The following is a 25,343-nucleotide window of genomic DNA, read 5'->3' on the forward strand; positions in this document are numbered from 1 at the left end:
TACTGGATCTGCATCATTCCCAGAAGTGAATGCTGCTTCTCTTGAAGTGAATGCCACACCCTCTGGTGGCAATAGTCCTAAATGAGGACGTGGCCACAGGCGAGGATGGTGGAATGGGAGGCGCAAGAATCATGGTTACAAGTTTCACAACCAGGTTTCAAGACATAATTCAGGCTCGAGCTTAAAAAATGTAAATCACCACAAAGGTAAAGCTCATATGAACAATGCTCATAAAACTCTAAAGGAGCCTGCCACAGGTATAGTGGCAATGGGCACTGGGCGCGTACTTGTCGTACCCCAAAACATCTGGTGGATCTATATCAAGCCTCTATCAAGGAGAAGGGTGTTGAGACCAATTTTCTCGACCAGGCTAAACTAATGGATATACCTGATCTAGTGTGCGACTTATCAGGGCAGTTGAACACAACACACCTAAATGTCTCGAACTTCAATGTAGAAAGGGGGAATGAAATGTACCGGTCCGACTAAATCATTTATTTTTAATGTACTAAACTTGTAGTTTAAAACAAGCATTTCAAATTCAATAAAAATGGCATTTAAATTTCCTATTATAAATTGCTTTTAACCATGATCCCCTTTACTCAGAAAGCATGGATAAAAATTATGGTCATTCTCAAAACATGAGAAATGACAGAGATATTTGTCTTGCATATAGCGCAACCACGCATACAATACTTCGAGATCGAAAATATTTCTTAAGATTGATGCTTACAAAAGTAAGGGTAACAACAATTTCAGGCCAACCATATGTAATTGAAGGCTCAGGGAAAGCCCAGATTATGTTACCAAATGAAACAATATTGTCCATACAGAATGCGTTGTACGCTACTCGATCTACTTAAAATTTGTTGAGTTTCAAAGACATATGTTTAAATGAATACCACATTGAAACAAAAAGTGCAAAAAATTTGGAGTATCTATGCATTACCTCCAATGATACCCAGAAGTGTATATTGGAGAAGTTGCATGGTTTGACGAGTGGATTGTATTATACATACATAAAGATAATTGAATCACATACTGTCATGAACTAGAAGTCCATTGATTCAAAAGTTTACATGCTTTGGCATGATCGTCTGGATCACCTAGGATCTACCATGATTCATAGAATCATTGACAACTCTAATGGACATCCATTATTGAGCAGACACATTGTTATCTCAAATGATAACTCTTGCAAGACTTGTTCTCAAGGAAAGTTGGTAATTAGACCATCACAACTAAAGGTTGATGCTATATCCCCATCATTTCTGCAAAGAATTCAAGGGGATGTTTGTGGGCCTATTTAACCATCCTATGGAACATTCTGATATTTTATGGTTTTGGTTAATACATCTACCCGATGGTCACATGCTTGTCTCTTGTCTACTCGGAATGTAGCTTGTGCGAGACTTCTTGCTCAGATAATTAAGTTGCGAGCACAGTTCCTAGATTACCTCATTAAGTTAATTCGACTTGATAACGCTGGTGAATTTACGTCTTAAACCTTCGATGATTACTGCATGACATTGTGTATTGATGTTGAACACCCTGTTCCTCATGTTCATACTCAAAATGGTCTAGCAGAGGCATTTATCAATCGGCTTCAATTAATAGCTCGCACTCTGCTCATGAAAACAAAATTGCTAGTCTCTATATGGGGACATGCCATCTTACATGCTGCATCATTGGTTCAATTGAGACCTATAGTCATCCATCAATACTCCTCAGTGCAACTCGTGTTTGGACATTAGCCAAACATTTAACATTTACGAGTTTTTGGTTGTGCTGTTTATGTGCCTATTGCACCACCACAACGCACTAAATTGGGACCTCAGTGCAAACTGAGAATTTATATGGGTTTTGATTTACCGTCTATCATTAGATATTTGGAACCCTTGACATGTGATATGTTTACAACTCGTTTTGCTGATTGTCACTTTAATGAGATAGTTTTCTCGTAAGCTGACATGGATTGTTCCCACTTTATCTCATTTTGATCCACGTAGCACCTAATGTGAAAATTAAGTGAAAAATATTATTCATCTTCAAGGTATTGCTAATCAAATGCCAGATGCATTTAATGATGCTATGAAAGTGACAAAATCACATATACCAGCTGCAAATGCACCTGTAAGAATTGATGTCCCTGTTGGACAAAATAAAGTGGTAGCAAAAGATTCATCTGATGCACGCCTGAAGCATGCTAGACCCACATGTTCAAAAGATTCAGCCCCTCGAAAGAGAAAGACAAGGGCACATGTACCTGAAGAAAAAATGAAATCATTCAGGAATAAAAAATGAATGACAAATCCATAATTCATGATTATGTACTTTCAGAAAAAGAAAATGTCCGTGATAAGACACATGTACCTGAAGAAACAGAGGTACATGAAAGTAAAAAAATCTCCATAAATTATGCTTGTACTAATGAATTGTGGGATTAGAATGAAATAATCATCGACGACATGTTCGCATTTGCAGTAGCCATTGAAATCATATTAAGTGATGATATTGAAGCACACTTTGTTGATGAATGCAAACAGAGACAAGATTGGCTTAAGTGGAAAGATGCAATCCAGACATTTTTAAATTCCTTGGAAAAGCGAAATGTTTTTGGACCGGTAATCCAAACTCCACTTGGTATAAACCCCGTGGGTTACAAATGGGTAATCATAAGAAAGCGAAATGAAAAAAACGAGATTGCAAGATATAAAGCATGACTCGTTGCATAAGGCTTTTCGCATAGACCTGGAATTGATTATGATAAGACATACTCTCCTGTAATGGATGCAATTACGTTTCGTTACTTAATAAGTTTAGTGGTTTCAGAAAAAACTTGACATGCAACTTATAGATGTCATCACCGCATATCTATATGGAGAATTAGATACTGACATATATATGAAAGTCCCAGAAAGACTTAAGTTGCCTAAAACAACTAACAAACCATGAGGTATGCTCTTAATCAAATTAAGGCGATTGTTGTATGGGCTGAAACAATCTGGACGAATGTGGTATAATCGTATCAGTGAGTATTTGATCAAATAAGGGTACACCAAGAATGTCATTTACCCTTGTGTGTTCATTAAGAAATCCAACTCTGGATTTGCTATAGTGGCAGCATATGTCGATGATATAAACCTAGTTGGAACCTCTAAAAAACTCAATAAAATTGCTGAATATCTGAAAAGCGAATTTGAAATGAAAGACCTTGGAAAAACAAAATATTGTCTCGGCTTGCAGATCGAGCATTGTGCTAGTGGAATTTTGGTTCACCAATCAGCTTACATTGAAAAAATCTTGAAGCGATTTGGTATGGACAAGACTTATCCACTCAACATGCTAATAGTCGTTTGTTCTTTGGACATTAAGAAAGATTCATTCCGTCCAAAAGAAGATGATGAACTGGTCCTTGGTCTAGAAGTACCATATTTAAGTGCAATAAGTGCTTTATTGTATTTAGCACAATGTACTAGACCAGATATAGCTTTTTCAATTAACTTGTTAGCAAGGCATAGCTATGCTCCAACAATTTGTCATTGGAAGGGAGTCAAAAATGTATTGCGATATCTTCATGGGACAACAGACATAGGTCTATTCTACTAAAAGAAATCCACAAATGACCAGGTCCATATTGGATACGCATATGCTGGTTTTTTTTCCTGATCCGCATAAAGCCCGCTCACAAACTGGATATGTGTTCAATAATGGAGATACAACAATCTCGTGACACTCAACAAAGCAAACATTAGTTGCTACATCTTCAAATCACTTAGAAATACTTGCTTTATATAAAGCAAATTGTGAATGTTGTTGGTTAAGATCAGTGATCCATCATATCCGGAATTCATATGGTCTACCTTCAAAGATAGACACTCCAACTGTCATCCATGAAGATAATGCAGCATGTGTTGCCTGAATGAAGGAAGGATTCATCAAGGGTGATATGACTAAACACTATCTCCAAAGTTTTTCAGTACACATGAGCTTCAGAAGGCTAAAGTTATTGACGTCAGACAAATCCGTTCCAATGAAAATCTGGCAGACCTGTTCACCAAAGTGCACGTTTCAGAAGTTAGTGTAAAGTATCGGATTACGTCGACATACCAATTAGATAAATTTGAAAAATACGGAATCAGGAGGAGATGCATATTAGGAGGAGCATCCATGAAACATGCATGTTGTACTCTTTTTCCTTCGATCAGGATTTTTCCCACTGGGTTTTTCCTATCAAGGTTTTAACGAGGCAACATAAGCATACTTAACACTATATCAACAATCCAGGTAAAGTTGTACTCTTTTTCGTTCGCTATGGTTTTTTCTCATTGGGTTTTTTCGAGCAAGGTTTTAACGAGGCAACTGATGTTGATATGTGAGCATCCAAGGGGAAGTGTTGAAAATATTTGTAGGTTAATGAATGCCCACATAGGAATATTGACTACGGAAATGAATGAGGATTGTATTTTCAAAAGGTGTGTGCTGTAAATTTCAAGATGTAATTATTATGCTTGTTTGGAGTTGCTCTATAAATAGAGCGCTTGGTGTGATATCAAAATAGATTGAGAAGAAGAAAAGATCAATAACATCAGTATCTATCCCTTCTTCTTTTATTCGTCATCCCTTTGTGTTATAGTTACAGTGTGATATTTTACACCTGTTTCGTTCTTATCACTAATAAATGTTATCTCTCTAACTTTTGATTATTTATAACACCAATAAAGTATATTAGTGGAGAATCTTATCTTTAGGTCAGTGGTTTGAAAAAAAACAAACTTTATAATATTTATTTCAGAATGTGGATGCTAAAAAAAAGGTGCAAAAAAAGAGAGGCTGGCAAATACAGATAAGAAGAATATGATGATTCCTTCAAACTTCATTTCTGTTGCAGAACATAATTGTGACTTGTTGAAATCACCATGGCCATGGCCCCATTGAAACTTCATCATAACAGCTTCAAAATAAGGGGACATACAGCTTCCTTTTCGGATGTCACTTGACTATTGATGTCGGGTAATATTAGGTAGATCAATTTTTTAGATTAAATTTATAAATTATGTGATGTGTCACTAATAAAAAATAAGCATGTTAATCAATATTTAAGTAATATTCAATCATCAACAACTATGTCATATGATTTATAAAATATGATATAAATAAAAGGTCTGCCTAACACTACCCGCTTCTGTTTCCCCTTAATCCTGTCGTCACTTGATTGATGTCATCTTTATCTGAGATATGCGAGTCTGAGGAACCTACAGCTTTTAGACAAGCAGCTGCTAGTCCCCATTAGCAAAAGGCCATGAACATGATGCTTTAAAAACTCAAAAAATTAAGAAAAGTGGTTTATGTAGGAAGTAAATGGGTTTACAAAATTAAGAAAAGCCCTGAGGGTAGTATATCCAAATACAAGGCAATAGTATAACAACTTTGTGCATCACCACATAGGGAAGTTGATAGTGTCGTGTTTAGAAAGCAAGAATGCTCCTCTTGTACAACATCTTTGTGAGTGCGAATCCGATCTTGTTGGAAAAATACTTGCAACAGAAAAGAATTTCACCTTAGAAGCTGATCCCAAGCGGCCAACAGTTCCCGATGAGCGTAGATCCCTGCCCAGGATGGGAATACTGGACACTTGACGCGTATATCCAACAAAATCATTCAACATAAACAAGTGGACTGGAAGAGTTGAACGCTAAATCTTGAAGAGACAAAAGAAAAAGAGTACGGAAAACAAAATCTTAGAAGAGTTTTGTACCGGTTTATGTTCTTGAAGCTGAAATTCTCAAATATAGTGAGTTAATTACAAGGGTTATGAAATTGAGCGAGAGCTCAGGACAAGAATGTTATCATTAGGGTCATGGCGTTGTACAGAGAATGTATTAAGATGGGACAGCTCAAGTTTCCAGTCCAACAATAAGAGCATCCAAGTACACATCCAATGATGAACAACTGTAAGGAATTCTCACCAGATAAGTGAGCTGCACTAAAAATAGCCGAGCTTATCAAAACTGCAGACTGCCATTTCGTAGTGGACAAAATTGACGCCAATAAAAATCCTCTGTAAACAGTTTCTTCCAGCACGGGAGTGATAATGCAGTATACGAGAACACAAGCAGCTTGTGAGATGTTGCTGCTCAACAAGATTTCCTTCAGAACAGGGTTGTTTATATCCTGCAACGACACGGTGTAAAATAAGTTACTTGAAAGAGAACAGCATCTTCCAAAACATTGTTAAACCACCGATCTATTCATTTAGAGAAACATGAATGAGATGTAATAAGAATTTGACAATGGAAACATATTCGACTTGTCTGATGCAGATTTGAAATCATTTTAACTTAGTACCAAATCCTATTTCTAATCATAGAAGCCCTATATGACCCAAACTAGTTAAAACCAAACCAAAGCCAATTAAAAGAGTAATCTCAGCCACTGTTTAAAAGCAATATGGACCACTGGATCATTCAGTTAGTAAAGATACTTCGATGGCTGTAGAGCGAAAGCTAGGCTAAGATATTTGTCAGGATCTTTCAAAGTTATCTTTGGCTTATTTTGTTTATTATCATGAGCATTGAATCAATTAAATCCATTCTTCTGTTATCATTCGCCGCTACCTAACACCAGCCAACATAAAAAATGCTGAGATTATGACATCTTATTATCTGAAACATGTTTTTACCAAGCCATCAGGCCATGTAGCAAAATATATGCATCCAGGTTTCTGATTGCGGTCTTGTTTTTGGGAAGCTTACCTTTGGTTCACTAAATATGATAATAAAAACCAGAAAACGAAGGCAGATAAGTAACAAGTTTATTCTGCCAACCTTGGGGCCAACGACTCTATCAGCAAGTAAGGAAGTTAGGAAAACCAACATGAACAGAAACCCAAATCCTACGACAGATGCCAACAGCCAGCTCCTCTCTTTTGATAGTTTTTTAGCTTTGAAGAAATCCACAAACTTATATTGTGGCTTGGCAGTACTCTGCAGAAGCAGCAGAGCCGCAATGAGCTCTAGAGTTTGAGCTCCAAGCAATGATATTGCCTGCACTACCAAAAAAAATAAAAGATCAATCGACAGTGTGCAAACTGCATACTTACTAATGCAAAGTCAAGCTTCTTAAAATTGAGAATTGCAAACAGTTCCATGTGCCTTCATAGCCATGCTCCCTTGAAACAAAATGAAGCATAGTTTGATGCAAACAGTGGAAAGGATAAGCTAATTGATTACGCAGCGGTTCATCTTCATCATCCTCTATTCACAGCATATGCCAATCCATATCAAAGCAGAAAGTGGAACAACTTTTACATCCAACCCCTAACAGACTACATCTACACTAAAATGCTAAATCATGAAAAGGGAAAGAAGATTGACTGGCTTTTTGCGCACTCTTACCTGTAAATCACAATCTAACACATATAGGCGAATGATTCATTAACAAATATGTCTGTACGCAAGTGTCAATCCGTGAACATGTTCTATAATTTTCCCTCACAATTCCCATTCTTCCAAGAATCAAATACTGTCAAGGCCAATACGTCTCAACGATGATAACAAAAAATAAATGAACAGGCTCACCTCTGTCTGTGGATCAAGTACAGGTTCATGCAACAGATGAGCAACCACAGACAACCCTCCAAAACTCAGAGGGATGTGCAAACTGAACATATAGAAAGCCATAGTGCTCCACACAGTTCCATTGTCCCATGGAGCATCTGCTGCCAGTGCCGAAAACCCCTACAATTTACAATCACAAAGAATCATATTTCATGTTTTTGATAAAGTGATATTCTAAACTACTTTAATCTACATGGAACGGATTCGAACTTGGGTGCAATGCAACAATGAACCCAAAAACATATATTTCACCCCCATTTGACTGAACATACTAAATTTCGGAGACTCGAAAAGGAAATTCACCCGAGAAGAGGGTTCATGGGTGCTTTCAGTTTTGTCACAAAAGCACTTGAAACAATGTTTGGAGCTGCATAAGAAGCTGGTGGATTTGAACTTGGTGCAAGAGAGAGAGGTATGGGGAGAAAGAGAGGAAGTTAGGGGATTGGAAACATGTCCTCCAAATCCAATGAGTTTTTCAGGTGCTGCAGGGTATACAGTTGCAGGATGCCACAGTCGCCACTGACATTCTATCATTCTGTTTCTCTTCCCCCAAACCTATTGGTTTTTCTGGTTTTCGTCGCCGGAGCGCATCCGATTCCCGATAATAAATGGCTAGCGGCTAGTTTTTGTTTATTTAAATTAAAATGAAGATGGGATTAACAAGTGACGCTTTGGCCGAGTGGTTAAGGCGTGTGCCTGCTAAGTACATGGGGTTTCCCCGCGAGAGTTCGAATCTCTCAGGCGTCGTTTCAATTTTTTGTTAGAGTTGAACTTGATTCTGTATGTTAGAGTTGCATTGGTTGTACTTGATTCTGTATGTTAGAGTTGAACCAAATTCCAAACTAATTCAATACATGGTCATTCTGCAATGCAAATATCTGGATAGTTGAATAAATGTAGACAAGGATACAACTTTAGTATTTAATTTTCTGCATGTCTTGCATATTTGTTTCTTGTTTCTCTTTCCATCTGTTTTTATTTTTTGTGTTTTTTTTTTTCATTGTATGCGTACGCATTTTGGTTATCAATAGTCCAAGCCTCCAAGGTCGTTTATTATCCAAGATATATGCATTAGGTTCCTGGAATCTTGTTGGCCGCGTTAAAATTACCTTTGGGGGAGGTCTATTCGATATCCAAGATCCGCTCAGCCACAGTTCGGGCAAGTCATATTGTTTTAACAGGTTCCGTAAGCTTGGGAAATTTCAGAGAAACAACGGAACTGCAGTTTCTAGTTTCTGGCTAGGAAAAAAGAAACTTAGGGGCCCGTTTGATAACCATTTTGTTTTTAGCTTTTAGTACACTTTATGGTTAGAAATGAAGGAGAAATACAAGGAAGAAGAAAAGATGAATAAGGATAGAGGAAGGGTGGTGAGAAGGATGTGGAAGAAATGCACATGGAATGATACGCAATATGAAAATAAAAAACCAAACAATTTTAAGTAGGTTTTCATTCTGATGTCATTTCATGTGCATTTCTCCCTGCTCCTTCCTAAGTCCTACCACACTACATCCTCCACTGTTCCATCCACTATCACTCTGTATCTAGTGACAAGTGACAAAACCAAAAACTAAAACTAAAATGATTATCAAACGGGCCTTAATTTATAGTTTCACCCCATCCCACTATGGAGTCCTGCCTCTATCCCTGTCTCCTGTTTAGCTTCAATTTGTGAATTTGTTCCTCAACTTGATGATTATAAGTTGCATCCTCAGATTTGTTTTCTTTTTGTTGAATGCCATAGAGCTGCATGTAAAGTTTGTTGTAGTCCTACATTATCCGATCTAAGTATGTCTTCAGGCTTAGATGTTCTTCTGTAACCTCATCCATTTTGGCTCTTGCACATTCAAGTTTACAGTCATATATATGTAGAATGTTAAAAGTTGGGTTAAATTTGGCCGCAAGCTCAAAATATGCTACTCTTCAGCTGTGCTATTCCTGGATTTACTATAATTTTGATTATGCGCTCTTAAGATTTTTGTTTGTTTATTTACTTTTATTTTCATTAGTGTTTTTGGAAATCCTCAATTTCAAAATAATGCAAATCTCTTTATACTGTGCTTCTTTGTTGGTTACAATAAATGTAACTATTTTTTTCGTTTTTCATTTGAGAGACTCTAAGAAAAGACTTAGAGTACTTGGATCAAACGGAGGACATGACACAAAACTGAGCGCAATGGCGTTCTAGGATTCATATAGCCAACCCCACTTAGTGGGAAAAGGCTTTGTTGTTGTTGTTGTATTTGAGAGCCATTTTTTATGCTTTTGAAGGTGCTCTGTGAAAAGTGTTACTACGTGAATTGGTAACAAATAGTGAAAAGTAGCGTAATAGAAGAATATTATGCCACCATTGTGCAATTTTTTCACATGCTTCTGCTGACATACATAGGAACTTGCAACAATCATGAGTTGGATTTTTGGTGTACGTGGCGACTAGGGAGGCAGCTAGAACACATCAAAGTAATCCAATAAAGGTGGGCTGTTGGTGCTCAAGCTTTCCGCTGAATTTTGTATCAACTGCGTAGTCTTCACTCGTCAAGTATATAGAACAATAAAAAAAAATATGTCGGAGGCTCTCTAAACAAAGATGATTCTCACAACGCAAAAGACATGTACAATAGATTTATATGTCCAGTCTATAAACATTTCATACACAATACACCACAATGGTCCAAGTCCATACATACAAACTACAAAACCTCCCTTACTTTGGAAGGGGCATTGGCAAGCCAGTTTGCTTCAATCGTGCAAGCTTGTAGTGATCATTCTCTTCTCCAGCAAGGTAGACAAGTTCATGCACATGTCATTTGCAGCGGACTTGTCAAAAACAGCCTTGTTGGTACAAAGATCCTGGGTATGTATTTTCTCTGTGGGAGCATTATAGACGCCAAGAACATGTTTTATCAGCTTGATTTGAAATATACTTTGCCTTGGAACTGGATGATTAGAGGGTTTACATTCACGGGTTACTTTGATTATGCCTTGCTGTTTTACTTTAAGATGTTGGATTCTGGAGTTTCACCCGACAAGTACACTTTTCCGAGTGTAATTAAAGCTTGTGGTGGTGTGAATAATGTAAGATTGGGCAAAGCAGTCTATGATACTATCCAGCTTATGGGTTTTGGAATTGATATATTTGTGGGCAGTTCTTTGATTCAACTGTATGTGGACAATGGTTGTATCCAGGATGCATGGCACTTGTTTGTTAAAATGCCTGACAAAGATTGTGTTTTATGGAATGTTATGCTTCATGGCTATGTTAAAAATGGAGAATCAAATAATTCAGTTAGAATGTTCTTGGAAATGAGAAGTAGTGAAGTTAAGCCAAATGCAGTGACATTCGCTTGCATTTTGTCTGTTTGTGCGTCAGAAGCTATGATTGGTTTTGGTACTCAACTTCATGGGCTTGTTGTTGCTTGTGGGTTGGAGTCGGATTCTCCAGCGGCTAATACATTGTTAGCAATGTATTCTAAATGCCAGTACTTCTCTGATGCCCGCAAGTTGTTTGATATGATGCCTCAAACTGATTTAGTGACATGGAATGGAATGATATCTGGTTATATACAGAGTGGGTTCATGCTCGAGGCTTCACGTTTGTTTCAGGACATGATATCTACAAGTGTCAAACCTGATGCAATCACATTTGCAAGTTTTTTACCTTCTGTTGCTGAACAAGGAAGCCTCAAGCAAGGTAAGGAAATTCACTGTTACATTGTAAGGCACTGTGTGCCTTTGGATGTGTTTTTGCAAAGTGCACTTATTGATGTATACTTCAAGTGTCGGAATGTGGAGATGGCGCGCAAAATTTTCAACCAAAGCACCAGAACAGATATTGTCATGTGCACAGCTATGATTTCGGGGTTTGTTCTCAATGGGATGAATAGTGATGCATTGGACATTTTTAGATGGTTACTTAAACAGAAAATGAGACCAAATTCTCTAACAGTGGCAACTGTTTTACCAGCTTGTGCTGGTTTGGCTGCTCTGAAATTCGGAAAGGAAGTGCATGGTAACATCCTCAAGCATGGGTTTGATGGGAGGTGTTATGTGGGTAGTGCCCTTACAGACATGTATGCAAAATCTGGAAGACTCGATCTTGCTCATTGTGTTTTTCAAAGACTGACTGAAAGGGATGCTGTTTGTTGGAACTCGATGATAACAAGCTTTTCCCAGAATGGCAAACCAGAAGAGGCGGTTGATCTATTTCGTCAAATGGGGATGGGAGGTGTCAAATATGACTGTGTAAGCATTTCAGCTGCGCTATCTGCATGTGCAAATTTACCAGCATTTCATTATGGGAAAGAGATCCATAGTTTCATGATTAGAAATGCATTTAGCTCTGATCTGTTTGCTGAGAGTGCACTTATAGACATGTATGCCAAATGTGGAAACTTAGATCTTGCTCGCCATGTGTTTGACATGATGGAAGAGAAGAATGAAGTTTCGTGGAACAGCATCATTTCTGCTTATGGGAATCACGGTCGCCTTAAGGAATCTCTTGTTCTATTTCATGAAATGTTGGGTAATAGGATCTTGCCTGATCATGTCACCTTTCTTGGTATATTATCTGCTTGTGGTCATGCAGGCGCAGTTGATGATGGAATTCTCTACTTCCGTTCCATGATTGAGGAATATGGGATCCCAGCTAGGTTAGAGCATTATGCTTGCGTGGTAGATCTGTTAGGGCGTGCTGGACATTTACATGAAGCATTTGAAACAATAAAGAGCATGCCATTCTCCCCAGATTCTGGTGTCTGGGGAACAATGCTTGGAGCATGTCGGCTCCATGGCAATGTTGAGCTTGCAGAAGAGGTATCAAGATATCTTTTTGAATTGGCGCCTCTAAATTCTGGCTATTATATACTCTTATCAAATGTACTTGCTGATGCTGGAAAATGGGGGAGTGTGCTTAAGGTTCGAACTCTGATGAAAAACAGAGAAGTTCAAAAGGTTCCTGGGTACAGTTGGATTGAGGTGAACAACAACACTCATATGTTTGTTGCAGCAGATGGGAGTCACCCAGAGTCTGCTCGGATATATTCATTGCTCAACAGTCTTCTTCTAGAACTAAGAAAAGAGGGTTATAATCCAAGGCCTTACCTTCCAATGCATCCACAAACGTTGGGGGTATAATTACTGGAATGTTTTAGCTTCTCTCCTACAATTGTGGCTACTTCAGGATTAGGAATGTGTTGCTGGCTTGTGAGTAAGGTAAGCCAGGGACCTTGTTGGCAACGAATTCTGCTATATCTTATTCTGGAAACATTTTCTTTGCATACTCAGATCTACAATTGTCACCTGTAATCAATAAAACAAGTTTTTATCATGTACTTTATTGCATTACTTGAGGCACGCCAATGAATTACTAAAAGGTTCTTTCTATCAAAACTACTAAGTTAAACATGCTTGGGCGAGGTAAACCATGAATGGTGGCCTCTTGAGAAATTTGCCATTGCACCCACACAATTTGTACTTTTGTAAAAATATAATCTTCCATGAGTAACAAGTCGAGTAAGTACACATTTCATGTCTTCCACATTCTTATGTGCATTATATAGGACACAGATAGTCGTGCATTATATATATATATAGGAGCATGAAATGATTTTTCTATGAAGGTATGTTGCTGTTTTAGTTTCCTTTTCTTGCAATTTTGTTCAGAGTCTTTTAAAGAAAAAGAAATAATCATTTAGAAAATAATAATAATTTCCTACAACATGGTTATTGTCATGAATAATTGAATATCTAACTTTGCGTGTGTACTAAAAGTTGTTTCTCTTTAATCATGCTATAGATCTGGAATAATTTTTTGGAAGCTTTGGGATTGAAAATTATTGGACCTACCTTTGTGCAGGAAATAAATCAAATTATTGATGCCCCATCAAATAGGGGCATTTAATCTGTACACGAGAAGGCAAGAGATGTTCACTGCACATTATTGAGTTGGTAATTGAATTGGAATAACATGTAAGCTTGTCTCCTTAGAAAAGAGAAGGAAAAAGGGCTTCAACTCTCAAATTAGAAATCTGAAAAACTACCTAATAATAGGTCCCCTCTTGATTATGCCTCGACTTTGAAGATAATTAAACAAATTGGTTTTGGAACCTTTTGCTGCTTACTTGAGGATATTCTCAGCTATGAAGGTGCGTTTTTATCTCCACTGGTTTCCAAGGCCAAGCTTTTTTCTTACATTGTGGTCAGTTTGATCATATATACCCATTTTTCTTCGTTGACAAATCGTTCCAGCTTGGCCAGATATATTATGTTTATTCCTGTAAAAACTAATTACAAGACTATACTTTTTTTCCCTCTAGATTATTACTCTGTTACTTTATAGGCAGAAAATCTGAGGTGTGAATCCTTTTTTCTGTTTTCTTTGGGCATATTCAGCTTTGCAGTTTGAGCTTCAAGTTGGTTTCTGTGTTTTGTTAACCCCTCTTTTCGTGTTATGTGACAATCTCTGGAAATTGTCACGATTTTGTAGAGTGGAAACAGCGGTTTGTTTTGCAGGAGCGGGGCAACCATGTGGTGGTTCCCTATTTTGAAGGTTCTGCTGGAGAATCCATTTACGGTTGTGGGTTTTGTTGCTGAAGATCAATTGGCTTACAGCTATGCTGTCAAAGCAACGTGTATATGGAGATCTGTCTGGTATGTGTCTCACCTATGGTTTAGGATAAAATACCAAAGAAAGACTTTTGGCTTTCCCATCCAGATTCCAGATTAATATCAATTGATAGATTCAAGCCTTCAACAACTGGAAAGATTAAATACTTGAGACGCCGATATTCGCTTAAGTTATATGATTATCAAAATCCACGTTTAGTAGCTTATTCTTTTTTTTAATATACCTGCAAGTGAAGGGAATGTATAAGTGGGTATTGTCATTTGAATAACTATTTGATGATGGAACCACCTCAACATGGATTCAGAATAATTATTTGATGATGGAACCACCTCAACATGATTCATTACGGTAGGGTTGACACGGGTTGGGCCGGGCTGGACATAATTCATTTTAAAATGCAACGGGGCGGGCCAGACCAAGTAATAGAAAATAAAAGAGTAAATTACACAGAATTACCTTAACTATTGGTTATTAACAGTTTCATACCTTGTCTTAAAAAAGTTTCAATGTCATACCTCATCTACGAATTTGTTACAATTTCATACCTTCCATAAGTTGTTTGTCAATTCCTTCATTAAAATGCTAATGTGGCAAGTGACGGGATCCCTTTTTTATTAAAAAATTAATTAAATATTTAAAAAATATTATTTAAAAAAAAAAAAAAAAAACCTCAGCCATCTTCTTCCCTGCTCCCACCCCCCAACCCAAAAACACAGCTCACCCAAAACCAGAACCCCCCACCCCACCAGAACCACCCCACCAGATCCCCAAAACAAAAATCAAATCCCAAATTCCCCCAATTTTCAAAATTCAGAAACCCACAAATTCCCCCAATTTTCAAATTTAAATCCCTTTTCTCCCAGAAGAAGAAACCCAGTCCCACATCTGTCGCCATCGCAGCACCCCACCCAGCCTTCACCCCCATGTACTCGCGATCCCCTTCCTTCCACTCGCACGCCCAGATTGTCGAGCTCGACCAGGCCATCATGAGCAGCCTGAGTCAGTCGGCCTCAGGCTTCGGATCCGGTTCCTCTGGACCACGTCGTTGGGGTTCGAGGCTCACCACCTTTGGCTCGCTTTCATGGCGCTCTCCCTTTCTCCCTTTGCCACACAATTTGGGATTTGCTTTTGGGGAAGAAAATGTGTGAGGAGAGAGAGAGAGAGAGAGAGAGTTGCGAGGGAGGTGGGGTGGGGTTCTGGGTTTGGAAGGAAGGTTTTAATAGGCATGGGGGGGGGGGACAAGTCGAATGGGAAGGGGATGGGGATTTTCCCCTGGGGGGGGGTGAGGGGGAGGGGTGTGGGGAAAGGGATCTGGTATGGGTTTGGATTTTTTTTTGGTTTTTTTTTTTTTTTTAAATTTTAATATTTAATTATTTTTTTAATAGAAAATGGACCCCGTCACTTGTCATTTTCTAATATTTATTTTTTTAATTATTTTAATATTTAATTCAGAAACCCACAAAATTCCCCTAATTCTCAAATTCAAATTCCTTTTCTCCCAAAAGAAGAAATCTAGTCCCTCATCCGTTGTCACCGCATCACCCTACCCAGCCTTCACCCTCACGCACTTGCGATCCCCCTCCTTCCACTCGCACGTCCAGATCGCCGAGCTCGACCAAGCCATCATTAGCAGCATGAGGCAGCTGGCCTCAGCCTTCGGATCCAGTTCCTTTAGATCGTGTCGTCGGGGTTCAGCGCTCACCGCCTTTGGCTCGCTTTCACGGCGCCCTCCCTTTCTCCCTTTGCCGCACGATTTGGGATTTGTTTTTGGGGAAGAAAATGTGTGAGGAGAGAGAGATAGAGAGAGAGGGTTGAGGGGGAGGTGGGGGTGGGGTTCTGGGTTTGGAAGGAAGGTTTTAAGGGGCGTGGGGGAGGGGGGAACGGGTCGAATGGGAAGGGAATGGGGATTTTCCGGGGGGGGGGGGGGGGGGGGGGCGGGGGTGTGGGTTTGGATTTTTTTGGTTTTTTTTTCTTCTTAATTTTAATATTTAATTATTTTTTTAATAGAAAATGGGTCCCGTCACTTGTCTAGTCAGCATTTTAACAGAGGAATTGACAGACAACTAACGGAATGTATGAAATTGTAACAAATTTGTAGATGAGGTATGACATTGAAACTTTTTAAAGACGACGTATAAATTACACTTTATCACCTCAGGTTTGGGGTCTATTTCAATTCCTTACAACATCTTCAAAACATTTTAATTTCATACCTTAAATACTATTTTATTTCAAAATAATACATCCGTTACATTTTCCATCCATTGATTCGTTAAGTGCTGACGTGGTTGCCACATTTGTACCACGTGGTTGCCAAATGTGTGCCACGTGGCAAAAAGAATAATTTTTTTAAAATTTTTTTTAAACTTGGAGAGAAAAAAAACCTGATTTAAAAAAAAAAGAAAGAGAAGCAATGATCCCCGCACTCCCGCCAGAAGCAAACCAAGAAACATCCAACACCCCCCCTCCCCCCCCCCCCCCCCCCCCCCCCCCCCCCCCCCCCCCCCCCCCCAATCCCAAAAAAAACTTGCAACCAAACCCAGAAAACTCCCCCTCCCAAACATAACCAGATCCAAACCCTTCCCCCCTCCCTCCCAAAAAACCTGGACCCAGTGCTCCCCGACGCATTGCCGAGTGGGCTCGTCGATTCGTCGATCGGCTCAGGCAACGAGGTATGTATTCAAATTTTAATTTTTTAGTGCTTGGTTGGTGGTGGTTTGAATGGAATTAGGTTTGCTAAGGATGGGTGGGGTTGTAGATAAGAAAAGGTGGGGTAGGGGTGGGGGGTTGCGGGGGAGGTGAGGTGGGGGGGGGGGGGTGGGATGGGATGGGAGGTGAAGAGAGTGGAGGAAAGGGAGGTGGTTGGGAGGCTTGAGAGGGAGAAGAGGGGTGGGGTGGGTTTCTTCGTTTTCAAGTTTTGTTTTGTTTTGTTTTTTTTTTTTTATATTGGTTTTAAAAAAAAAAAAATATTCTTTTTGCCATGTGGCATAAATGTGGCAGCCACGTCAGCACTTAACGGATCAATGGATGGAAAATGTAACGAATATATTATTTTGAAATAAAATAGTACTTAAGGTATGAAATTGAAATGTTTTCAAGATGTTGTAAGGAATTGAAATAGACTCCAAACCTGAAGTATGAAAGTGTAATTTACCTAAACTTTTAATAACACAATAATTGAGGTAGTTCTTGTAATTTATCCAAAATAAAACTTGAAACCGGACCTATCCCTGCCCATTTGAAACAAGCTGGTTCCTATTGGTCGATGAGTCCAATTTTAATTTTTTTTGTTTTTTGTCGACACAGAGTGGCGGCAGCCAGGGTGGTGTTCGACAAAGAAGCCGGCTCCTCCACCAACACCCTTCCGCCTTTCCCCCGAGAAAGACACTCCACTCTTCTCCAAAACCAACAAGCTCTCCTCCCACCCAAAACTTTTGTCAACGTCTTCATTGCCATTGTCAGCGCTGGCGTGCTGGTCTACCCTACACCTTCAAGAAAACTGGCTGGGTCTTGGCTCCCTCATGCTCTTCTCCATCGCTTTCCTAACCTACCACTGAAGTAACAACCACAGATCCAAATCCAAGTCCCTAAATCCCTAAATCCAAACAAGCTTAAGGCCATAACCCAATTACTTACTCTCTCTAATCCTCATTTTTAATCTACGACAACAGCATTTCCCCTCGCAACCATGTCGTCCTTCGACTCCTTCCCCAACGAAGACAAATCCCACGACCCCCGCTGCAACTCCCCTACCGGCCGGCCCTTCGACGACGATGCCTACATGGGCTACGACCCCGGCCTCCCTTCCCAAAACTACGACTTGTCGTTCAACCCTCCCACCCACCACCACGACTTCTCCTCCTCTGTCGATCCTTCCCCTCCCCTCCACTCGTTGTTCTCCCCCGTGGGTACAACAACCCCAACATTGATCTGCAGCTGCAGTCCCCCGAGGTCTACAGCTTCGGCATTTCCACCCCTAACCCGGAATTCGTGTAGTCTTTTGATTCGGCGGTGCCTGAGGACAATGGCGTAGGCGGGTGGCGGCGATGATGATGATGGGGACATTTTCGCCTCTAGTGAGCCGTTGCTGCCGCCGCCCGAGGAGATGCGAGAGGAAGGCCTTGCTCGCCATGAGTGGCGTCGGTGAGCTCAGATCCTAATTTGTTGGCTTGTAATCTATTATTATTAAAGATTGGAATTTTGAATTGAAGTTATTTACTTACAAAATAGCGACTAATTTTAACACGATTACATTAATGATTTGATTAAGTTGGATTTAAATTCTGTGTTAATAATGTTGTGCAATGTGCATGCATGGGATTCAGGGGCTTAATAGCATCCAGTTTAATTTGATTTCTGTATCTGTGATTCTGTGTTCATTACGTTTTTGGGGTCTGAATTAATGATGTCGAGATTTGTCCTTGTATTTGGTAATCGGGTTATGCCTGTAAATCGCATTTGCTATGTCTCAGTTTTGTGTTTGTGTGTGTGAATTTGAAATGGGGAAAATCAGCTTAGATCTTGACTGAATCATTGCATTAGTTTTTTCGTCTTTCCCGTTTGAATTTCTTCGTTAGCTAATTCCAGTCGTTGCTATGGGAATCAATGGCAAGTCACTGACCATCATATAAGATGGATGGATTGCAATGTCTCCTCTAGTCTTTAAAAGGAACCTAAGATTCACTTCTGCTTCACTGGATAGAAACTAGACGTCGTTAGCTGGTTAACCAAACAAAATAAATGTGTGTAAATATTATGTCATATTTTCTTTTCACTTTTTCATATGCACTGTTTAACGCATTGAAATATTTTGATATGACCTGTAGGCTTCAATGTTCTACCTCTTCCGTAATCCTAATTCTCTCACCCTCCCTCCCTCTCGCTTGCTTGCTTGTACATGCATGCATTCTACGATCATCATCAGTGCTTCAAATCCAAGACGTGAATTTAACTTTCTGTGCAGCTGTACCTGGCCAACCAACAGAAATTCCACAAAGAAGCTGACAAACATTACTGGAATGCAATAGCGAAGCTGATTCTTTGTGAGGTTCCTAATATTGAGAAGAAGAGAGGGAAGAAAGATCCTGACAAGAAGCCGTCAATTGTTGTCATCCAGGGCCCAAAACCTGGTAAACCGACTGATCTTTCAAGGGATGCAGTATATTTTCCTGAAGCTGAAACAGAAGCCTCTGCCACACATGTGCCGCCCCCACCTGCCAAAGATGGCAAGGATGCAAAGGGAGGAAAAGATGGAAAGGATACAAAGGATGAAAAGGATGCAAAAGATGCAGAGGGAGGAAAGGATGCCATGGAAGGAGGAAAGGATGCAAAGGAAAGAAAGGATGTGAAGAATGGAATTCACCAACTGCGGCTGGAACTGCAGCTGCAAGGGCATCTGTTTCACCTGCCAAAGATGTTACTGTGAATTGTACTCCTGGCTCATCAAAACCAGAGGCTCCTGCTGAACCAGAGGGTGAGCAACACTCAGAAACCACGCCAACTCCTGCCAAGTAATGACCCTTCATAATTTTTTTATTCTTTACATTATCTTCGAATCTACTGCTTAGAAATTACTAGGAAGAATAAACACAATCATTTGTCGATGATCCAGAGTCTGCATCATGGAATGCAGACTGCAGAGATTTTCTTCCTAACTTGCTCTAGGGTTTTGTAGTCTTATCCTTTTGAAATTGCACATGCTCTTATATTGACACCCAATTTATCGTGTAAGAACCAATTTTGTCCTTACAGTATTACCAATTATCAAACTACATAAATTTCCCAAAAAATGAAGTGTTGAATGATCATAAAATGAATACCAAATACTTTTACAAATTATCCAAAAGTTGAAAACAATAAATGGCCAGATAGTTCCAAATTGTGTAGTACTTTCACACATAAAAATAATCAATTACATCACTGCTTTATTTTATATAGAAAATAAGCAAATATATACAAACTCAAAAGGGTGATTATTTCATAACTTTGCCTGCAGTTAGGAAAGTCTTGTTCATTTTTAGGCCCTTGGGCGAACATTGACCGATTGGAAGGTTATGACTTCTGCTTGTAGTAGGCGAGAACACTATATACGGTTTGAGTGGCAGTAAGAATGAGAACAATGATGATCGCATTTGAAAGTGACCAGATTGATGATGGATTGTAGAGATAATCGTTCTTGATCCTTGCAAGCCAATGCCTTAGCCAACGTTTTTCATAATATTCATTCACTTGCCAGGTGAGTTGAGAGTAAAAGAAGGAGATGCGTTCAGTGTCATTGCAAAGCCTGTTGAACAAACTAACAGTGTCCTCCTTGCTCAACTCGGTGTATATAATTTGTTTGTGAATGAGAGAGTCTAAATCTTTGGTAGACTTGATAAGGTGGTTGAAGATCATGGCATAAGACAAAATGCGACATTCATGGTGCCTCGCTGAACACTGTTCGTAGGCTATGAGGTTTCTGTAGACAGATTCTGTCTGGACTTCAATTATCGTACGTGGAATTTCCATCACTCCATTTTCCCTGTTGAAGGTCATGTTTAACGGAACTTTCTCATCGGATACAAGAAATTTGACTCCAATTTCCTCAAGATGTGTCACTGGGGGAATAGGAGTCCAATAATCATGATGGTCTGTACTCAACGGTGATGATCCAACAAGCAAATCTCTTAGTTGGTCAAGAAAATGTCTGATTTCCCTCGTCTCAGTGGGATGAGGCCTAATGAAGAAATATGAGAGCCGAGACATGCTAATATTAAATTTATGCAGAGAAGGATCTCCTGGTTTTGCTGTGAGGTTGAATAAACAGTCGACAACTTTCCACGGAAGCTGGTTTTCAAGCAGCAACAAGTCCTTTTTAACTGCCGAATACACCCCCGGCACACTGAAAACAGGATCATCAATACCAGGATCTTCAAACGCATTATCCATGCGGAGGAACCGTATAATAAAGCAACCATCGACCACCATCATTTTCACAAACTCATAGCTATTCAGATCAAGCTTTTCGTCATAGCAGCTACGAAGGAACTCTTCTCTGCTTCTAATTTCTTTGACCAACTTCACCAAACTGGTGTCTGGAGTTGGTTTGCGGTCGAGGAGGCCTTGCAAATACCATTGCTTAATTTGTTCCATGTGTTGCAACTTTTTATTTCCGTGGTGATAAGGCCCGATTGAAACCATTTGTGGGACAAAAACATTTTCATTGTCCCTGACAAGTTTCTTAGGGACCCTAAATATGCAAGTAGGATTTAGTTCAGGACGTTTCACGGAAAGCTCTGTTTTGATCTGGGACGCAAAACTTTCGTCTTCATCTTCTTCGTTTCCGCTCAAAGTTTGGTTACCCGCATGACTTGTTTCTCCCTCAGATCTCTCTCCGCCCTCTCTTACTTGTATTACAGAGTCTTCATTTTCTTCGTTTCCGCTCAAAATTTGGTTACCCGCATGACTTATTTCTCTCTCAGATCTCTCTCCGTCCTCTCTTACTTGAATTGTGGAGTGGTCACCGTTTGCATTGCTCTCACCAGCTGAATCTGTCATTGTCAACTCTTTCCAGCTTCAAACGTGACTCACCTACTTTAGTATTATATATTAACCAGAACAAAAATTAAAATTCCAGCTGAACTACATTAAAATTTCAAAATTTCACTAAACAGATGTAAAAATGGATTCGGGACATCAAAATTAGTTTAGAATGAGTTCTGGTCAAAACCCGAAAAAGTTATCGCAAGGAATATAGAAATTCCATAAAATATTCTAGGAATATTCTTGTTGCCGAAATTTGGAAAACTCGCCATAAAATTCAGTTTGGTCGAGTTCCTGCGTAATCTTTAAATTGTATAACTTTGTCAATACTCAATGAAATTCAGTGATTCAAATATGAAAATCATATCTCAGAATGAGATGAACAAATTGATACCCTTCTCGGCAGTTAATTCTTCGTGGTTTGGTCGGAAAAACAGCCTGAAAGCCACGGATCTCTTTGGAAACTAGGGAAAGTTCGAACGGTTATAACTTTCTCATTTCTCAACGAAATTGGATGATTCAAAACAAAAATCATACCTTAGAGCGAGACGAATAGAATAGTATCCTTTTTGACAAGTAACTCGCCGTGGTTTGACCAAAAAATGGTTAGAAAAGTGGCGGCCCGTTTAAGTTTCGATCCCAACTATCTGAAAGGAAGTTCGAGGTGAGATTGGGTGTTCTAGGCTCGTGAGGAAGAGGCGAAGCTCATGGTGCTCTTGGTTTGGGTGGTGGTGGTCGGAAAATTTGTGCACCTTTTGTGCACAGTGCAAGTAGATTTTCCTGAAGCTGAAACAGAAGCCTCTGCCACGCATGATGCCACCTCCACCTGCCAAAGATGGCAAGGAAGCAAGGGGAGGAAAAGATGGAAAGGATACAAAGGATGAAAAGGATGCAAAAGATGCAGAGGGAGGAAAGGATGCCATGGAAGGAGGAAAGGATGCAAAGGAAAGAAAGGATGTGAAGAATGAAAAAATTAATTCACCAACTGCGGCAAGAACTGCAGCTGCAAGCGCATCTGTTTCACCTGCCAAAGATGTTACGGTGAATTGTACTCCTGGCTCATCAAAACCAGAGGCTCCTGCTGAACCAGAGGGTGAGCAACATTCAGAAACCACGCCAAGTCCTGCCAAGTAATGACCCTTCATAATTTTTTTATTCTTTACATTATCTTCGAATCTACTGCTTAGAAATTACTAGGAAGAATAAACACAATCATTTGTCGATGATCCAGAGTCTGCAGCATGGAATGCAGAGACTGCAGAGATTTTCTTCCTAACTTGCTCTAGGGTTTTGTAGTCTTATCCTTTTGAAATTGCACATGCACTTTTATTGACACCCAATTTATCGGGTAAGAATCAATTTTGTCCTTACAGTATTACTAATTATCAAACTATATAAATTTCCCAAAAAATGAAGTGTCGAATGGTCATAAAAAGACTACCAAATAGTTTTACAAATTATCCAAAAGTTGAAAACAATAAATGGCAAGATGGTTCCAAACTGTGTATTACTGTCACACATAATAATTAATTACATCACCGCTTTATTTTGTATAGAAAATAAATGGCAAGATGGTTCCAAACTGTGTATTATTGTCACACATAATAATCAATGACATCACTGCTTTATTTTATACAGAAAATAAGCAAATAAATACAAACTTAAAAGAATTTGATTATTTCATAACTTAGCATGCAGTCAGGCAAGTCTAGTTTATTTTTTGGGGCTTGGGCGAACATTGACCGATTGGAAGGTTACTGCCACTTGTAGTATGCGAGAACACTATATACGGTCTGCGTGACGGTAAGAATGAGGATAATGATGACCGCATTTGAAGCTGACCAGATTGATGATGGATTGTATAGATAATTCCTTTTGATCCCTGCAAGCCAACGATCTTGATAATATATATCCACAGATAGGGCGAGGTCAGAGTAAAAGAAGGAGATGCGTTCAGTGTCATTGCAAAGCCTGTTGAACAAAGAAACAATGTCCTCCTTGCTCAACTCGGTGATTATAATCTTTTTGTGAATGAGAGAGTCTAAATCTTTCCATCACTCCATTTATGCAGTCGAAGGTTATGTCCAACGGAGCTTTCTCATTGGCAAGTCCCTCGGGAAGCTCTGTTTTGATCTGGGACGCAAAACCTTCGTCTTCAATTTCTTCGTTTCCGCTCAAAGTTTGGATACCCACATGACTTATTTCTCTCTCAGATCTCTCCCCCTCCTCTATCACTTGAATTATGGAGTGGTCACCGGTTGCATTGCTCTCACCAGCTGAGTCTGTCATCGTCAACTCTTTCCAACTCCAAACGCGACTCACCTACTTTAGTATTATATATTAACAAGAACAAAAATTACAAATAATGTCAATACTTAAGCTGAACTACCAAATTTAGTATTGGAAGCTTACAGAAATTTTAGACCATGATAAAAGATGAAAATATGAGTTTACCCCTTGAAATTCATCTTTTTTTTTTGTTTTTTAATAAATAAACTTAAGGAAGTTGGGTGGACAGATGTCACTAAATTATAATAGTCACATAGAAGCCTCATTTAGGGGGGTGTATTCAATTGGAATTTTGAGAGATTTTAATTATTTTAATGAATCTAGAAGTATTCAATGAGGATTTTAAGTGATTCTTTTAAATTCAAGGTGTATTTAATTAGAATTTTAAGATAATTTATTAAAATCTTTAGAAATCCGAGTGTATTCAATTAGGATTTTAAAGAAATTCATAACATTCTAGATGTATTCAATTAGAAATTTATTTTAAAGAATTGGAGAAAGTTGAGGAATTAGAGGGAATTGGTGAGATTTCGTAGTGTATTTTAAGCATCCACAAATCTCACCTCTTCCCATGAGATTTTGAGGGAATTAAATTAAATTTTTATATGGAATTTCTATAAATCAATTAAACTCCATAAAAATCCATAGATTTATAAATCCATTAAAGTCTCTCAAATTCTCAATTGCGACAAAGATTTGATAATTAGGTTGAGTAATTAGATTTGTTTGACATAATTAGGGTTTTGTACCATAAGCTGTAAATATTTAAAATAATAACGCACTTATTTGTCTACATGACATCTTATTTTGTTGGTGTGTGGGGGAGGATCTCTAAAGAACCCTATATAGAACAGAAATTTCAATAAAAAAATGTGTGCGCAGTTGGTAGGAGAAACTCACCTGCAGGATGATCCAACTTTGATGCAGCAGCTACTGTTATATGTTATTGGAACCTTACTCATATGTATACAGAACATATATACATATAGTGGATGGAATCAAGAAACTTAAGAGGTCGAAGAAGGAATTAAACATATTACGTGCTGTCAAATTTGCAATGCTTCTTTTGAATCTGACATTTTTTGTGAGTGCTTTTTACACAACGATATATAGTAAATGAAATGTTCTGTGAAGCATTTTCCATTCAGTATTTAGATCGAGGTTCAACTTTAATATTATGCATATATAACCCCTTTTTTGAGAGGCCATGGAGCTTATATATTTCATTCAACACCAATACAGTACAAACAGAGTCTGGGCTCAATTGTTATTCAATTGTTAAAACTTAAAA

The 25,343-nt window shown here is 38.9% G+C and overlaps 3 protein-coding genes and 1 non-coding gene across 4 annotated transcripts; 2 read left to right on the top strand and 2 right to left on the bottom strand.

Annotated features, from left to right (window-relative positions):
• Positions 1–5,195: 5,195 nt before the first annotated feature.
• Positions 5,196–8,181, bottom strand: LOC137740888 (uncharacterized). The gene is made up of 4 exons (XM_068480693.1): positions 7,923–8,181; positions 7,581–7,739; positions 6,828–7,046; positions 5,196–6,174 (listed from the first exon to the last, which is right to left on the bottom strand). The coding sequence occupies exons 1-4, from the start codon at positions 8,151–8,153 to the stop codon at positions 5,833–5,835; spliced, it is 951 nt and encodes a 316-aa protein (XP_068336794.1). The 5' UTR covers positions 8,154–8,181; the 3' UTR covers positions 5,196–5,832.
• Positions 8,182–8,284: 103 nt separating this feature from the next.
• On the top strand, positions 8,285–8,366 carry TRNAS-GCU (transfer RNA serine (anticodon GCU)). Its single transcript has one exon. It is a non-coding gene; the product is annotated as a tRNA-Ser (tRNA).
• Positions 8,367–9,893: 1,527 nt separating this feature from the next.
• LOC137740188 (pentatricopeptide repeat-containing protein At4g21300-like) lies at positions 9,894–13,883 on the top strand. The gene is made up of 2 exons (XM_068480014.1): positions 9,894–12,828; positions 13,472–13,883. The coding sequence occupies exon 1, from the start codon at positions 10,228–10,230 to the stop codon at positions 12,748–12,750; it is 2,523 nt and encodes an 840-aa protein (XP_068336115.1). The 5' UTR covers positions 9,894–10,227; the 3' UTR covers positions 12,751–12,828; positions 13,472–13,883.
• Positions 13,884–20,251: 6,368 nt separating this feature from the next.
• Positions 20,252–21,778, bottom strand: LOC137740277 (UPF0481 protein At3g47200-like). Its single transcript, XM_068480129.1, has one exon. The coding sequence runs from the start codon at positions 21,776–21,778 to the stop codon at positions 20,294–20,296; it is 1,485 nt and encodes a 494-aa protein (XP_068336230.1). The 3' UTR covers positions 20,252–20,293.
• Positions 21,779–25,343: the final 3,565 nt, after the last annotated feature.

Source organism: Pyrus communis, chromosome 7, assembly GCF_963583255.1.
Source record: "Pyrus communis chromosome 7, drPyrComm1.1, whole genome shotgun sequence".
NCBI lineage: Eukaryota > Viridiplantae > Streptophyta > Magnoliopsida > Rosales > Rosaceae > Pyrus > Pyrus communis.

Coding starts and splice junctions, on each gene's coding strand:
- LOC137740888 (XM_068480693.1), bottom strand. CDS start 8,153: ATGATAGAATGTCAGTGGCGACTGTGGCATCCTGCAACTGTATACCCT. Junction 7,047..7,580: donor TACTTGATCCACAGACAGAG/GTGAGCCTGTTC, acceptor TTGGTAGTGCAG/GCAATATCATTGCTTGGAGC. Junction 6,175..6,827: donor ATAGAGTCGTTGGCCCCAAG/GTTGGCAGAATA, acceptor GTGTCGTTGCAG/GATATAAACAACCCTGTTCT.
- LOC137740188 (XM_068480014.1), top strand. CDS start 10,228: ATGTACAATAGATTTATATGTCCAGTCTATAAACATTTCATACACAAT.
- LOC137740277 (XM_068480129.1), bottom strand. CDS start 21,778: ATGACAGATTCAGCTGGTGAGAGCAATGCAAACGGTGACCACTCCACA.